We start from the raw sequence: 17963 nt of genomic DNA, 5'->3' as shown, positions 1-17963 counted from the left end.
CGACAGCTGCAGGAAAATGCAGGGAGCAGCGCCAGCCCTTATACATGGCCTTCTTCGACCTTACAAAAGGCCTTTGACATTGTCAACCGCAGGGGTCTATGGAGCATCCTCCTCCGTTTCGGATGCCCCCAAAATTACGTCACCATCCTCCACCTGCTCCACGACGACATGCAGGCTGTGATCCTTACCAATGGATCCATCACAGACCCAATCCACGTGCGGACCGTGTTCAAACAGGGCTGCGTCATCGCCCCAACCCTCTTCTCAATCTTCCTCACAGTCGACAAGCTCCCCGCTGGAGTGGATCTAAACTACAGAACCAGTGGGAACCTGTCCAACCTTCGCCATCACCAGGCCAGGTCCAAGACCACCCCAACCTCTGTCGTTGAGCTACTGTACGCGGACGATGCCTGCATCTGCGCACATACAGAGGCTGAACTCCAGGACATAGTCGATGTATTTACTGAAGCGTACGAAAGCATGGGCCTTACGCTAGACAAAGGTCCTCCACCAGCCTGTCCTCACCACACAGCGCTGCCCCCCAGTCATCAAGATCCACAGCGAGGCCCTGGACAATGTGGACCACTTCCCTTATCTCGGGAGCCTCCTATCAACAAGAGCAGGCAATGACGATGAGATCCAACACCGCCAGTGCAGCCTTCGGCTGCCTGAGAAAGAGAGTGTTTGAAGATCAGGCCCTCAAAACTGCCACCAAGCTCATGGTCTACAGGGCTGTAGTAATACCTGCCCTCCTGTATGGCTCAGAGACATGGACCATGTACAGTAGACACCTCAAGTTGCTGAAGAAATACCACCAACAATGTCTCTGCAAGATCCTACACATCCCCTCGGAAGACAGACGCACCAACGTTAGCGTCCTCGACCAGGCCAACATCCCCAGCATTGAAGCACTGACCACACTTGATCAGCTCCGCTGGGCAGGCCACATATGTCTGGCATGCCAGACATGAGACTCCCAAAGCAAGCGCTCTACTCGGAACTCCTTCATGGCAAACGAGCCAAAGGTGGGCAGAGGAAACGTTACAAGGACACCCTCAAAGCCTCCCTGATACAGTGCAACATTCCCACTGATACCCGGAAGTCCCTGGCCAAAGACTGCCCTAAGTGGAGGAAGTGCATCCAGGAGGGCGCTGAGCACCTTGAGTCTCGTCGCCGAGAGCATGCAGAAATCAAGCGCAGGCAGCGGAAAGAGCTTGCGGCAAACCAGTTCCACCCACCCCTTCCCTCAACGACTATCTGTCCCACCTGTGACAGAGACTGTGGTTCTGGTATTGGACTGTACAGCCACCAAAGAACTCATGTTAAGACTGGAAGCAAGTCTTCCTCGATTCCGAGGGACTGCCTATGATGATGATGATGATGATGATGATGGATGCAGGCTCTTTGTGACAAAGATAATGTGGGGTTGTAAACTTAGCTCATGGTTGAATTGGATGGCAAGGTTGCGAACAGTCTGGTTCATCTGAGACAGTGCTCGGGAAGGGGGTGGAATTGATGGCAAATGTATGAAATGTGTGTCGAGGGGGTGAAGGCGATTGTTTCAGCCTTGATGTTTAGTTATAGAAAATTGCGGCTTAATCAAAACTGGATGTCAGACAAGCAACAATAGAGGGGTAACGAAAGGAAAAGGAAATACTTACATTTATATGGCGCCTTTCATAACCACCAGACGTCTCAAAGCGCTTTACATAAATGAAGTACTTTTTGAAGTGTGATCACTGTTGTCATGTGGGAAACGCAGCAGCCAATTTATGCACAGCAAACTCCCACAAACAGCAATGTGATAATAAGCTGTTTTTGTTATGTTGATTGAGGGATAAATATTGGCCAGGACACCAGGGTAACTCCCCTGCTCTTCTTTGAAATAATACCACGGGATCTTTTACGTCCACCTGGGGGAGCCTCGGTTTAACGTCTCATCCGAAAGACAGCACCTCCGACAGTGCAGCACTCCACTGGAGTGTCGGCCTAGATTTTTGTGCTCAAGTCCCTGCCTGGAGTGGGACTTAAACCTAAAACCTTCTGACTCAGAGGCGAGGGTGCTACCCACTGAGCCACAGCTGAAACTTAATGGGATGGGATGGATTGAATTACATGTCATCAGCATATGTCTGCAGTCACCAAGGGCACGTAGATGAAGAAAAGGAGAGCAAGGATAAACCCTATATCCATAACTGAAACATTAACTTCTGTATTCTTTCCACCAATACTACCTGACCTGGAGTGTTTCTAACATTGTTTTTTTGCGGCATACTACCTATACGGATTTTGTTCTCTCTCTTACCACAATTGACAGTGACGCAAAAGCAAAATACTGCGATTGCTGGAAATCTTAAATTAACAGAAAATGCTCGAAATACTCAAAACTGACAAAAGGTCATCGATCTGAAATGTTAACTCTGTTTCTCTCTCCACAGATGCTGCCTGACCTGCTACATTGACAGTAATTCCGCTCCCTCTCCCTATATTTACTTTGCCAACATCAAGAGCAAAGGACATGAACCTGCAGCTGTGTCTACAACTATTTTAAGTAGAACTTTAAATCAAGTGCCCCCTTTTGGCAAGGGCACTGGAACCCACAAATTTCCAAATAAAACTTTAACAGAAACAGATCAAATTAAAATTTGGTTGTCGGGGGTGATGATGCTCTCCAGTCCCTCCGGTGTCCACCTCTCGCAGAAGGCCGCAAGCGTACTCCATCTCCAGGGACACCCTGGCATGAACGTAGCCACGGAAGAGAGGCAAGCAGTCGAGCGAAACGACCCCCTCGACCACCCTCTGCCTGGACCTGTTAATGGCCATGAGGAGGCCCTCGGAGCTGCCCGCTCCATCTAAATCGGGTACCCAAAGATCAGGTGCGTGGGACTGAAGGGCAGTCATAGAGGAGTAGCCCCCTTCAAATAATGGAACAGGGCGGCTGTATCTACAATGCTGCTGGCGGTGTCCCATAACAAACACAACGCCTCCTGATGCACAAAAATCACAAGCAGAAGATTGGCGCATGCGCGAGTCGTCTCTTGGCGCCACGTCACTGAAACGGCAACACTAAACGCGCATGCGCTGACGCAAGGCGGGGTTTTAGTTGCGGCTCGAGCGGACACGAGCAGCAACGGACACAATTTCAAAAAAATAAAGCCGGGGGGAAGCGTAGCTTTGACGCGGAGCAGATTTACAACACACGCACATTAACAAGACGTATGAATAAAGACAGTAACACTATCCTACGATTTTTTTAAAAGCGTAGGCAAACGAGCCTCCGGAGCAGCTCGGTGGTGTGCCACACCAGCACTTGGTGTGGGGTGGAGGGAAGAGTAACCCAGGGTTTGACGTCTTCGTACCTCAGAATTGGCTGAAGACACTGATGTTTTGCTCTGATATGACAGGATACATTTATCGACAGGGGAACTAACAGTCTTTAGTATATTTAAAAGACACATACACACATATATTAACTACTTTCATTTAGGAAAAAACGATATACTGTACATGCGATTAAAAAAAACTTATTGCATCCTTTCCGAGGAGGAAGTGGAACGATTCTGTTAAGGCTTGAAAAAAAATGACCTTCGTCTGACAAGGAAGAAGATTGTTAGATTTAAGATTCGTTATATTTTGCTGAATTAATTTGGGGAACCGAATGTTACATCGGGCTGCGAGGAAAGTGGTTACCGCCCCAACTCTGTCCATTCACCAAAACGACCAGACGTACTGAAATAGTAACTCCTGAGAGATTGAGGCAAAAGGACGCAGGAAAGAAAAATGTTTACAGAGCAAAGGTGGTCGAGATTAAAACAATGTGATTGTCGGATGGCAAAATAGTAAGCATTTGTCACTTAACCTCTCAATTTACTGAAAACCGCAACTTGCTAAACGGCTTTGTTTATTTTTTTAATGCGTAAACAATTTTGAATGCTGGACATTTTGAGATCGAACTGCGCAAGACCAAGTGAAAAGGGATATGTGAAACAATAATAACCCGTGATTATCCTGAGAGTACACCGTGCCAAGAACTGGAATTACAGGTTGTTCTTCACCTGATCGAGCTGCTATTTCCGCAACTCTTGTTTCCAACATCTCTCTCCACGTAACCTGCTCAGCTCCACTACCTGATTCTTGCCTTTTTCCTTCCGAAGATACTACATTTGACCAAGATTTGTGTGTTGAGCCGACGATACGGTGAAGAAGTTTTTGGCAGTGGAGTTTTAATCTCGTGTTTTTTTTTTAATGGGAAGACGTGTTTGAATACCGATTGGGATTTCTCTCCGGTTCTGCCACTCGGTGCATGTGACAGGAAAACGTTTGCTTCCTGTGTGTTTGCTGGTTAGTCGAATAGTGCAATTCGCTCCGCGCACGCTTTTGAAAGGAACTTTTTACACCTCCGTTCGGAAATATTAAAACAGGACTACTGTGCAAATTTCGTCGGTGTTTTTCTGTCTTTAAGTACGTAAAAATACATGAACAAAATGAAACTGAGCAGGCAATTCACTATATTTGGAAGTGCCATATTCTGTGTGGTGGTCTTTTCCTTGTACTTAATGCTCGACCATGTTCAGTTCGATCACCCAAAGAACGTGAGGAAAGGGGGGACATTTCCAAAGGTAAGTGCTGTTAAATAACTCGCCTACGTTTATTACCGAATGGGATGGTTGTGAACAAACAAGGACTGCAGTTGGCTGTACCATGCGCTCCCATTTTAGCAGACTAACAATTGATCTCCCATGGCGTTGCTCACGCATATAAATTAAAGCCTCTTTCTGTAACTATCTGCTGATGGGGCCCCTATTCTAATTCCCTCTTTTTTTGTGTGTGTGTCTCCAAAGATATTTAGTGAAGTGAGGAGGTGAGTTTTCCCCTGGTACAAATTTTTCCCCGCTTTTGTGTTTCCAGGTGGATAAAAGTCAAAATTATCCAAAGGATAGTATATCCATATGGGAAAATGTTTTCTGTTTGTGGCATTTGCAAAGCTACATTAAGGAAACATAGTTTTAAATCTTGACTTTGCTGTACGATAGTTCCATGGGCATTCACCTCCCAAATGGCCATGGTTCATGTATGCCTCAAAATATTGAGTGTCAACAAGCAATTTGAAAGAAAGACTTGCATTTATATAGTGCTTTTCACAACCACAGGACATCTCAAAGCGCTTCACAGCCAATGAAGTACTTTTGGAGTGAGGTCACTATTGTAACACGGGAAACATGGCAGCCAACTTGCGCACAGCAAACTCCCACAAACAGCATTGTGATAATGACCAGTAATCTGCTTTTGTGTTGATTGAGGGATAAATATTGGCCAAGACACCGGGGATAAATCCCCTGCTCTTCGAAATAGTGCCATGGGATCTTTTACGTCCACCTGAGAGAGCAGACGGGGCCTTGGTTTCATGTCTCCTCCTCGACACACCACGAGAGTGTCAGCCTAGATTTATGTGCTCAAGTTCCTGGAGTGGGACTCGAACCCACAACCTTCTGACTCAGGCGAGTGTGCTACCCACTGAGTGACATCACTGTTGTAATTTGATCAATAAAACCTGATTATGTCCTCATCCAATCCCCTTTCATCCATGCACTTTCCAGAGGGCTCACAGGATAGAAAGCAGGAATGTGAACGGTGGCTGATTTTTCTTCTTTCCTATCTCACTATCTCAAGGGTGCAGAGGCCAATTGTAGTGCCTCAAGTACTGTCTGGGTTAAGAGCTAACTTAAAAACGAGGATAAAACCTGCAACGTTCTGGTCTATATTGTTCAGTACTACACCATGCAGTGACTTTATCCATTAAGCCACTGGGGGAGCTTACTGACTTGCCTCAACTGTATGTGCACCTGGAAGATTCCCAGAGTTGCACCTGAGCAGGATGAAAAAATAAAGGTTGCAGATGCTTGGCCAACAGCATTGACAATCTTTGATGTAAAAATTTAGATACACTTGGGGACCATTCGGATCTGAAAAAGAAAGGACAGCTATTGGGCCAGATTTTGTTAAAATAACGGTGAAGTTAATGGCACTCATCATTATTTACGAGTAAATGATACAGCAACTTCAAGCAAGGAGCAGATGAATGGTTGGTTAATATCCAAACGGCATTTTGCTGTCTGTCTCACCATTTAAGAAAGAAAGACTTGCATTTATATAGCACCTTTTCAAGGGCACCGGACGTCCCAAAACACTTTACAGCCTATGGATACTTTTTTTTGAACTGTTGACATGTCTTGAACAATATTCCTATTAATTTGTTTTGGATGCGCGGCCCATTCAAAATAGGTGTGCGGTTTTTCCTATTTAAAAGCTGTGAGTCAGCTATGTGAGAACTGCAGAGTGCTGCGCAGCTTCAAGAAAACATTGGTATTGAATGTCGTGAAGTTGCTCTATTTGCGAGGTAGACTTGTCATTTCAAGCTTAAGTACCCTTTTAACGATGTGATAATTGTTAATTACTGCCAGTCAACCTCTCTGGAAATGAAAATTAACTATTGCAAGTGTGGAGTCTCATTCTTTCAGGTATAATTGTTGGAGATTTAAAAATTGTAATTAAAAAAAAAAAACCTTTCCCTTTCTGTCTCTTTGCTCTCTTAATCCAATCTTTCCCTCTCTTTATTTTTCTTTCTGTATCTGATTTGACATTGGGCCAAAAATTGCGGTCGGAGGATTCCCGTGGGCGGATGCCTCCGACTGAAATTTTTTTTACGAAAGTACCTGGTGGTCCCAGAGGAGCAAACACTTGCTCTACGAGGCCTCAATGCGCAGCCCAGGGCAGAGGCCCACTCATCCCAGGAGCGTATGCGTGCATTACAGTATAATATTCTCATTGATGATAATGGAAGCTCTGGGCCCTAAAATCAAATAAAACGCAAACATAAAAAACACTTCACTTAAAAAAAAAAATTAATAGAAATTGCATTAAATGTTTGAGAAAAATTTATCTTTTTGAAATTAAAAAAAAATGTTTTAATAGTGTTAAAAATAAACTTACCTTTTATAAACAGGGTTTTTAATAGAAAAATAAGTAATAACATTTAATTTTTCTATCTATTAAAACTCTTAAGCTGGTAAAAGCAGGCCTTACACCTGCTTTTACCAGGCGTAGGAGTTTGAAGGACATTCACTGGGCGAGAGTTGAATCTACGCTTGCAATGGATCATGCACAGCAGACACCTCAAGTCGCTGGAGAGATACCACCGACGATGTCTCCACAAGATCCTACAAATCCCCTGGGTGGACAGACGCACCAACATCAGCGTCCTCGGTCAGGCCAACATCCCCAACATTGAAGCACTGACCACAGTTGATCAGCTCCACTGGGCAGGCCACATAGTTCGCATGCCTAACATACGGCCCTTTGAGCCTGCACCACCATTCAGTAAGATCATGGTTGATCATTCCCTCAGTACCCTTTTCCCGCTTTCTCTCCATACTCCTTGATCCCTTTAGCCGTAAGGGCCATATCTAACTACCTCTTGAATATATCCAATAAACTGGCATCAGCAACTCTCTGCGGCAGGGAATTCCACAGGTTAACAACTCTGAAGAAGTTTCTTCTCATCTCAGTCCTAAATGGCCTACCCCTTATCCTGAGACTGTGTCCCCTGGTTCTGGACTTCCCCATCATCGGGAACATTCTTCCCGCATCTAACCTGTCCAGTCCTGTCAGAATCTTATACGTTTCTATGAGATCCCCTCTCATCCTTCTAAACTCCAGTGTATAAAGGCCCAGTTGATCCAGTCTCTCCTCATATCTCAGTCCTGCCATCCCCGGAATCAGTCTGGTGAACCTTCGCTACACTCTCTCAATAGTAAGAATGTCCTTCCTCCGATTAGGAGACCAAAACTGAACACAATGGCCCCAAGTTTCCACATGATTTGCTCCTGATTTTTAGGAGCAACTGGTGTAGAACGGAGTATCTTAGAAATCGGAATTCTCATCATGTAGTTTGCTCCGGTTCTAGTCAGTTAGAACAGTTTCACTTTGGAACAGAATTTTTTTTTCAAAAGGGGGCGTGTCCGGCCACTTACGCCTGATTTCAAAGTTTCGCGAGTGAAAACTTACTCCAAACTAACTTAGAATGGAGTAAGTGAAGATTTTTGTACGCTCGAAAAAACCTTGTCTACACTTTAGAAAATCAGGCGTAGGTTACAAATCAGGCGAAGGGAATGGTGGGGGGGGTGTTTAAAGGGAAGTTTACAAACATTAATCACTTCAGTTTTACAAATAAAGAGCCATCATCAATAATAAATGATAAATACATCAATAAATCAACCAATAAATCAATCAAAAAAAATTAATAAATAAAACATTTTCTACTTACCGACTGCAGCACCCCGGGAGCCCTCCAACAGCGTGCTGGGATGCCCTCCTCAGTGTGTCTCTGTCAGTGTCTCTATCTCTCTGTCTGTCTGTGTGTCTCTCATTCTCTGTCTGTCAGTGTCTGTGTTTCTGACAGCGAGGGGAGGGGGAGGAGGGGGGTTGAGGGAGAGAGGGGGGGATAAAGGGGAGATGGGGGGGGGGAAGGAGATTGGGGGGAAGGAGATTTGGAGGGGGGAAGGGGGAGGGAGGCTGAATGGGCCGGGCCCGTACCCAGTATCAGATTTACAGGTAGGTGGCGTCGGGTCAGGGGTGGGAGGGAGGGAGGTTCGAGTCGGAGGGAGGGAAGGAGGGAGAGGGAGGTCAGATCGGATCTAGTCCGGGGGGGGGGGGTGTGGGGTAGTGGGGGGGGGGCGGGTGTCGGGTCCGGTCCGGAGGCGGGGGGGGGGGGGTTGTGGGGATGTCGGGTCCGGTCCAGGGGCGGGGCAGGGGGTGGGGAGCGGGTGTTGAGTCCGGTCCGGAGGCGGGAAGCGAGAGTCGATTCGGGTCAGGAGGAAGCAGGAGCTGGCCGTGGGAAGAGCCTTATTCACGCAGCCCCAGTGAGGCCATTCGGCCAGGGCTAGCGGCTGCGTGCTTCGGGCCCCTCCCACACAGTGTAGGGCGCCTGGAGCGACTGCACTTGCGCGCCCACTGTAGCACGCATGTGCAGAGGTCCCGGCACTGTTTTCGGCGCAGGGACCTGGCTCCGCCCCCTACAGCTCCTGCTGCGCTGTGCCGAGGGCCAGAGGACCTGCAGGGAGGTGGAGAATACGGAGGGTTTTTTTAGGCGCACTTTGTGGCGCGAAAAACGGGCGTCCAGGTCGGGACTGTGCCGTTCTAGGCGTGGCTCAAAACTTGAGCCCAATATTCCAGGTGAGGTCTCACCAAGGCCCTGTACAACTGCAGTGTCTCACCAAGGCCCTGTACAACTGCAGTAAGACCTATCTGCTCCTATACTCAAATCCCCGAGCTATGAAGGCCAACATACCATTTGCCGCCTTCACCGCCTGCTGTACCTGCATGCTAACTTTCAATGACTGATGAACCATGACATCCAGGTCTCATTGCACCTCCCCTTTTCCTAATCTGCCGCCATTCAGATAATATTCTGCCTTCGTGTTTTTGCCCCCAAAGTGGATAACCTCACATTTATCCACATTATACTGCATCTGCCATGCATTTGTCCACTCACCTAACCTGTCCAAGTCACCCTGCAACCTCTTAGCATCCCCCTCACAGCTCACACCACCACCCAGCTTAGTGTCATCTGCAAACTTGGAGATATTACACTCAATTCCTTCATCTAAATCACGAATGTATATTGTAAAGAGCTGGGGTCCCAGCACTGAGTCCTGTGACACTCCACTAGTCACTGCCTACCATTCTGAAAAAGACCCGTTTATCGCGACTCTTTGCTTCCTGTCTGCCAACCAGTTCTCTATCCATGTCAGTACATTACCCCCAATACTATGTGCTTTGATTTTGCACACCAATCTCTTGTGTGGGACCTTGTCAAAAACCTTTTGAAAGTCCAAATACACCACATCCACTGGTTCTCCCTTGTTCACTCTGCGAGTTACATCCTCAAAACATTCCAGAAGATTTGTCGAGCATGATTTCACTTTCATAAATCCATGCTGCCTTGGACCGATCCTGTCACTGCTTTCCAAATGCACTGCTATTTCATAATGATGATTCCAGCATTTTCCCCACTACTGATGTCAGGCTAACCGATTACCCATTTTCTCTCTCCCTCCTTTTTTAAAAAGTGGTATTACATTAGCTACCCTCCAGTTCATAGGAACTGATCCAGAGTCGATAGACTGTTGGAAAATGATCACCAGTGCATCCATTATTTCTAGGGCCACTTCCTTAAGTACTCTGGGATGCAGACTATCAGGCCCCGGGGATTTATCGGCCTTCAATCCCATCAATTTCCCTAACACACTTTCCCGCCTAATAAGGATATCCTTCAGTTCCTCCTCCTCACTAGACCCTCGGTCCCCTAGTACATCCGGAAGGTTATTCGTGTCTTCCTTTGTGAAGACAGAACCAAAGTATTTGTGTAATTGGTCTGCCATTTCTTTGTTCCCCATTATAAATTCACCTGAATCCGATTGCAAGGGACCTACGTTTGTCCTCACTAATCTTTTTTTCTTCACATATCAATAGAAGCTATTGTAGTCAATTTTTATGTTCCCGGCAAGCTTCCTCTCGTACTCTATTTTCCCCCTCTTAATTAAATCCTTAGTCCTCTGCTGAATTCTTAATTTCTCCCAGTCCTTGGGCTTGCTGCTTTTTCTGGCCAATTTATATGCCTCTTCCTTGGATTTAACACTATCCTTAATTTTCCTTGTTCGCCACGGTTGAGCCACCTTCCCCGTTTTACTTCTACTCCAGATAGGAATGTACAATTGTTGAAGTTCATCCATGTGATCTTTAAATGTTTGCCATTGCCTATTCACTGTCAACCCTTTAAGTATCATTTGCCAGTCTATTCTAGCCAATTCACGCCTCATACTGTTGAAGTTACCTTTCCTTAAGTTCAGGACCCTAGTTTCTGAATTAACTGAGTCACTCTCCATCTTAATAAAGAATTCTACCATATTATGGTCACTCTTCCCCAAGGGGCCTCGCACAACAAGGTTGCTAATTAGTCCCTTCTCATTACTTCTCACCCAGTCTTGGATGGCCAGCTCTCTAGTTGGTTCCTCGACATATTGGTCTAGAAATCCATCCCTAATACACTCCACGAAATCCTCCTCCACTGCATTGCTACCAGTTTGGTTAGCCCAATCAATATGTAGATTAAAGTCGTCCATGATAACTGCTGTACCTTTATTGCACACATCCCTTATTGCTTGTTTAGTGCTGTCCCCAACCTCATTACTCATGTTTGATGGTCTGTACACAACTCCCACTATATGTTCTGCCCTTTGGTATTCCACATACCAATTCCTCATCATCCAAGCTAATGTCCCTCATTACTATTGCATTAATTTCCTCTTTAACCAGTAATGCCACCCCACCTACTTTTCCTTTCTGTCTATCCTTCCTAAATGTTAAATACCTCTGGATGTTGAGTTCCCAGCCTTGGTCACTCTGGAGCCGTGTCTCCGTGATGCCAATTACATCATATCCGTTAACAGCTATCTGCGCAGTTAATTCGTCCACCTTATTCCGAATACTCCTCGCATTGAGGCACAGAGTCTTCAGGCTTGTCTTCTTTGCCCCTTTAGAATTTTGCTGTAATGCGGCCCTTTTTGTTTTTTGCCTTGGGTTTCTCTGCTCTCCACTTTTACTATTCTCCTTTCTATCTTTTGCTTCTGCCTTCATTTTATTTCCCTCTGTCTCCCTGCATAGGTTCCCCTCCCCCTACCATATTAGTTTAACTCCTCCCTAACAGCACTAACAAACACTCCCCCTAGGACATTGGTTCCGGTCCTGCCCAGGTGCAGTCTGTCTGGTTTGTACTGGTCCCACCTCCCCCAGAACCGGTTCCAATGTCCCACGAATTTGAATCTCTCCCTTCTGCACCACTCCTCAATCCACGTATTCATCTGAGTTATCCTGCGATTCCTACTCTGACTAGCATGTGGCACTGGTAGCAATCCTGAGATTACTACTTTTGAGGTGCTACTTTTTAATTTAGCTCTTAGCTCCCTAAATTCGCCTCGCAGGACTTCATCCCGTTTTTTACCTATATCGTTGGTGCCTATATGCACCACGACAACTGGCTGTTCACCTTTCCTTTTCAGAATGTCCTGCACCCGCTCTGAGACATCCTTGACCCTTGCACCAGGGAGGCAACATATCATCCTGGAGTCTCGGTTGCAACCACAGAAACGCCTATCTATTCCTCTTCCAATCGAATCCCCTGACACAAGACTCTCAAAGCAAGCGCTGTACTTGGGAACCGAGCCAAAGGTGGGCAGAGGAAACGTTACAAGGACACCCTCAAAGCCTCTCTGATAAAGTGCAACATCCCCACTAACACCTGGGAGTCCCTGGCCAAAGACCGCCCTAAGTGGAGGAAGTGCATCCGGGAGGGCGCTGAGCACCTCAAGTCTCATCGCCGAGAGCATGCAGAAAACCAGCGCAGGCAGCAGAAAGAGCGTACGGCAAACCAGTCCCACCCACCCTTCCCCTCGACGACTATCTGCCCCACCTGCGACAGAGTCTGTGGTTCTCGTTTTGGACTGTTCAGCCACTTAAGAACTCATGTTAAGAATGGAAGCAAGTCCTCCTCTATTCCGAGGGACTGCCTATGATGATGAGAATAGTACAGACTGAAATAGATGGGAAGAGAGATCAACATCAATGGATATGGATACCTGTATATGCATAATTACTTGGGCAAAGTGGTAGCTAATGCTTTTAATAGCCTGTGAATAGACCTTAAAATTCTGAAAAGTGGTTAAAAATGGTGTTTGACATGCAGAATTAGGGTGGAAAGACATAAGAAACAAAGATTAAGTATAGTGGCTCTAAATGGAAGGGTTACAAATTTCTGATTTACAGAAAGAGATGTGTGGTTGAGATTCCTCGATGAGTTTCTGATAATAGCACTGGGAGTGTGAATGAGCTTAAATGTTTCACCTGCATAGCGGGAACATTGGCAGGAGTATCACCCCAGGTAATGTTCACACTTCGTAAGATCTGGCACAAATTTTATTGCCCAGAATCTAGGTGCAGATCATAGATATAGCTATGTAGCATTAAACTTGAGTACAAGAGTAGACAATATGATTAAGGAAAAAAATTGGTTTTGTCTGAGTATGTTGTAATTGCAAGTGTGAGGCACTATTTTGTGCTACTCTTTCCACTGAATACATCGCAAATAACCCAGTGGTTTATTTACATCACTGATGTTGAAATGTTGGATACAATATTAAGATTTGTCAAAGTAGTCAATATATTTAGATAGGTCAAATCAGTGCAAATTTTGATGGAACTGATAAATTGGCCGGCTTAATGGCTCCAGATGAAGACTCCCATTAGTTAAACCCTTTTACGATCAGTTGGCACTGCAAGACATTAATTGCATAATTGACCACAAGAAGAAGATCCTGATTTAGCTTTAGTTTGATTGGACCTCAGGTTAGACTATTTTATTTAGTGGTACCCTCCTCAGATTGAGGGGACACTTATGATTTTAATTTCTGTCGGGTGACATTGGGGTTAACCAGTACCTGCTGCTCGTATGACATTAATTAAGTCTAGGTAAAACTTTTTTTTTAAACAAAATGGTTTTAGTTTTTTGAGTAACCATCTTCAATGTTTGCTTGAATAGCAATAACATTACTTTCATTTATATTATTGGGATTGAAAGGCAGGCTGGTGGATTGAAGAATTAGAGATTAGACTGGTGAATTGACAGAACCCATCTCCGTCCGGTGTTCTTTAATGAACAACCGATCTTCAATTTCCTTATACAATTTACAGGTTCTGTAATGTATGCAGCTGGTAGCATTTTTCCTGGAGTGAGTAGTTCCCGATCAGCTTGTAGGCTAATCTGAAGTCAAAAATATAATTCCTTTTAAGGGAGCTGCCCTGGATGGTTTGCTGTCTTTGATGTCCAAGAGCAAGCGAGCAGAAAGAAGACCTGCATGGTGGGATTCCTGAAGGCTGAAATTAATGTATATGTTTTTAAAAGTCAAAGAATGTTTTAGGGTTCTTTATTTTTCAATTTACAAAGAACAAGCCGTTTTGAAGCAGAGAGGAATGAAAGAGAATACTTAATCATCTTCGCTTGGGCTATGTGCCAAAGTTGATTGACCCAGTGCCACAGCCTTGTGTCAAAGGAAGTATATAATGATGTGCTGCAAATGAGAGAAAATCAGTTAGTTGGTCCAATTGGAGACCAAAATGATAAAGTGAAGTAGGCTGGGTAACACCATAAAATGAATATTGGAATTGATCTCACCAAGAATCATAATTCAACAGTGGTTAATTGAAGGAAAGCCAGACAGAATATGGTGGAGGCTATCTACTTTGAATCAGCCCTTTCAATAGTTAACAGGAGCCAGTGTGTAGCAAGGTCAATGCAAAGTTCTCAGTTGGTACTTCCCTTGTAGAATAGCTCACTGCTGGAATGATGGCCTCCATTAACTCTATGGTAATTTTAACAGTTATAATTGGCATTTCCATGTTTCACAAGACAAAGTGATCTTGCTGGTTCTATGGAAAGTAAAACTGCCTGAAATCAATTTAGCCTCATAAGTAGAACCTACTAAAATAATTCTGTCTTGATACCAGCCAAAAGAATTGTCAACAGTTCTATGACACGGAAAGAAAATTATGTAACTGGAGTTTTTTTTAAATGTCATTTTTGAGAGGGAATCTTTTCTGCACAGAATTGAACAGAGTCCACTTATAATAACTGGAAAGATGTGATAAACCAAACTTGGTTGATCAACATAGACACCTGGCCCCATATCGCCATCTACCAATATTTAAAAAAATAATGGTAGAAAGCTTGTTGTCCTCAAGAAACTTTGTCACCTAAAATTATTCTGCAAATTTAATCTGAATATATACTAACACCCCCCCTCCCCAGCCCCCCAATACTGTTACTCATGTTGATACAAAGATTATGCTTGTGTAGGCCTCCTCCCCCTTTACAGATGCATGCACATACACACAAATCATGTGGGTGTGGTTTAAACCAGGGGTTCTCAACCTTTTTGCTTCCGAGACCCCCCCCCCCCCCCGTGTTATAATAATTCGACGGACCGCCTATAACACAACACAAGTTTTTTGTGTATAAAAATTAGTTATTTATTAATCGCTCTATTACGCCTTGCTTAAAGAAGAATTCATCAAGTCCTAAATTTACATAAGTAAAATACTGCGAATGCTGGAAATCTGAAATAAAAACAGAAAATGCTGGAAATACTCAGCAAGTCAAGAAACATCTGTGGGGAGAGAAACAAATGTTTCAGGTCTGACAAAAAGTCATCGACCTAAAATGTTAAATCGGTTTCTCTCTCCACAGATGCTACCTGACCAGCTGAGTATTTCCAGCATTTTCTATTTTTATCCTAAATTTACATTGTGCCCATTTGTTGTCCAAGATCTGCCCCACCCCATCAACCATTTGCTTAACAGGAAATGAACCAGGAGCAACAAGTACAGTGCTGACGACAGGATTTTTTAATGCACTGGACTAAAATCCCAGGTCTACACCCTCCATTTCAGAAATAGAACCTCTCTCTTATTGGGAACCAAACCCGAACATTGAAAGCTAGCAACTTAAATTAGCAGCACCAATACTGGTGGAGGCTGATGGCACATGAGAGAAATGGAGAAATAAACAGGGCCCTGAGCGACTTTACCCACCCAACCTCATCGCCCTAAATCCTTTAGTAACAAAGGCAGCCCCCCCTCTTTCGTCCTCCCCAACCCTTTCACAAATAGCCGGCGGTATCTCAAAGGACACGAGCGCCCAGACTCAGCCTATCCGCCCGTTAAAAAAAGCACTTGGCCAAGCTCCGAGTCTGTGATAGAAAATTGTGCTAACAACTTCAGCTATTCTATTAACTCAGACGGAAGACATTGGAGGAAAGAGTCACACCGGATCCTGATTTTTGTGGCTTTACCGCCAGCCCAGAGACTGGAAAGTCTCTTTCCTCCCCCCACCCCCTCTGCAAGTCTACATGGCATTGCGCAGTCTCGCCAATGACAGTGCCCTTTTGAAACATGCAAGTGACTTCCAACCGACACAGGGCAAATCTGGATGACTGCAAAGAAACAGGTTGAAAGGAAGGCTCACACTACCTCACCCACACAGTGTCGGACTAACTCTTAGATTTTCCCATCCCGAACTTAAGTTTTAATCCCCCGGAAGAGAAGTTATAACTTCCACTATTTTATTTAATAGTTAACAGCAGCGAGTGGTTTATGAATGTGGAACCCATTAGGGCTGGATCAAAAAAATACTGAGATAAGTATTGTTGTAAAAGTCAGTGACATGCAAAGGGACATGTCTAAGCATTCAAATGGTGTCCCAACAATTAAGAGCTTGAATTGACTGCACATGCACAGTCCTTGTATAACTGAGACTATTGCATGCGTCTCAATTTGCAAGAGAGTCTATTGATGTTTACACCATAAACATCAGTAGTTTCCCTGTATATTAGAAAGACTTGGATTTATATAGCGCATTCACGACCACTGGACATCTCAAAGCGCTTTACAGCCAATGAAGTACTTTTGGAGTGTAGTCACTGTTGTAATGTAGGAAACGCGGCAGCCAATTTGCGCACAAGCAAGCTCCCAGAAACAGCAATGTGATGATGACTAGATAATCTATGTTTTTTGATATGTTGATTGAGGGATAAATAGTGGCCAGGACACTGAGGATAACTCCCCTGCTCTTCTTTGAAATAGTGCCATGGGATCTTTTATGTCCACTTGAGAGAACAGACGGGACCTTGGTTTAACGTCTCAAAAACATAAGAAGTAGGAGCAGGTGTAAGTCATCTGCCCCCTTGAGCCTGCTCTGCCATTCAATAATATCATGGCTGGTCGGGTGGGCAGAACAGTGGCAAATGGAATTTAATCCAGAGAAGGGTGAGGTAATGCATTTGAGGAGGGCTAACAAGGAAAGGGAATACACATTAAATGGTAGGACACTGGGAAGTTTAGAAGAACAAAGGGATCTTGGAGTGCATGTCCACAGATCCCTGAAAGTAGCAGGCCTGGTAGATAAGGTGGTTAAGAAGGCATACGGAATGCTTGTCTTTATTAGCTGAGGCATAGAATACAAGAGCAGGGGGGTTATGCTTGAACTGTATAAAACACTGGTTAGGCCACAACTGGAGTACTGTGTGCAGTTCTGGTCACCGCATTACAGGAAGGACGTTATTGCATTAGAGAGGGCACAGAAGAGATTTATGAGAATGTTGCCTGGACTGGAGAATTTTAGCTATGAGGAATGATTGGATAGGCTGGGGTTGTTTTCTTTGCAACAGAGGAGGCTGAGGGAAGACTTAATTGAGGTGTACAAAGTTATGAGGGGCCTAGATATAGTGGATAGAAAGGGCCTATTTCCCTTAGCAGAGGAGTCAACAACCAGAGGGCATAAATTTAATGTAATTGGTAGGTTTAGAGGGGATTTGAGGAAAAATTTCTTTATGCAGAGGTTTGTGGGGGTCTGGAACTCGCTGCCTGAAAGGGTGGTAGAGGCAGAAACCCTCACCACATTTAAAAAGTACTTGGATGTGCAGTTGAAGTGCCGTAACCTGCAGGGTTACGGACCTAGAGCTGGAAAGTGGGATTAGGCTGGATAGCCTCTTGTTGGTCGGCACGGACACGATCCGAAATAGCCTCCTTCCTTGCTGTAAACTTCTATGATTCTACGGGCTAGGAATTGCATTGGCTTACCGTTCGGTTTCTGGGCGGTATTGGCAATTGTGGGTGATGCCCTGTTCGGCGTGAAATTGCCCAGCTGAGTTACAGCGGCGGTTTTGAGGTACAGCTGGGGAGCGGACGGCGTCCATAGATCGCTATGGCGCAATATTTGGTTCAGCGGTGACCCGTAGATAAGTATGAAAAATAAACACCCATGAGAATCAGCGGAGTTGGACAGCAGGTGAGTATCT

General features: G+C 44.9%; 2 protein-coding genes across 9 annotated transcripts in view; one reads left to right on the top strand and one right to left on the bottom strand.

Annotated features, from left to right (window-relative positions):
• Positions 1 to 4305, bottom strand: part of pja2 (praja ring finger ubiquitin ligase 2) — a 281791-nt gene extending 277486 nt beyond the window's left edge. For 5 of the 6 annotated variants that reach the window (XR_011593692.1, XR_011593691.1, XM_070884059.1 and 2 more), the window contains exon 1: positions 4056 to 4305. Coding sequence is in view for 2 of the 6 variants with exons in the window: in XM_070884032.1 (XP_070740133.1) it covers positions 4056 to 4095 (40 nt within the window). In the remaining 4 variants the exon portion in view is untranslated. The remainder of the gene's footprint in view (positions 1 to 4055) is intronic. The other variant, XM_070884073.1, reaches the window with a different exon arrangement.
• Positions 3086 to 17963, top strand: part of man2a1 (mannosidase, alpha, class 2A, member 1) — a 340299-nt gene continuing 325421 nt past the window's right edge. For all 3 annotated transcript variants that reach the window (XM_070884021.1, XM_070884015.1, XM_070884009.1), the window contains exon 1: positions 3086 to 4619. In XM_070884021.1, coding sequence (XP_070740122.1) covers positions 4476 to 4619 — 144 coding nt within the window. In that variant the 5' untranslated portion in view covers positions 3086 to 4475. The remainder of the gene's footprint in view (positions 4620 to 17963) is intronic.

The sequence above is a fragment of the Pristiophorus japonicus genome, chromosome 1 (genome assembly GCF_044704955.1).
Source record: "Pristiophorus japonicus isolate sPriJap1 chromosome 1, sPriJap1.hap1, whole genome shotgun sequence".
Classification (NCBI taxonomy): Eukaryota; Metazoa; Chordata; class Chondrichthyes; family Pristiophoridae; genus Pristiophorus; species Pristiophorus japonicus.
This window is presented reverse-complemented; position numbering and strand designations above follow the sequence as displayed.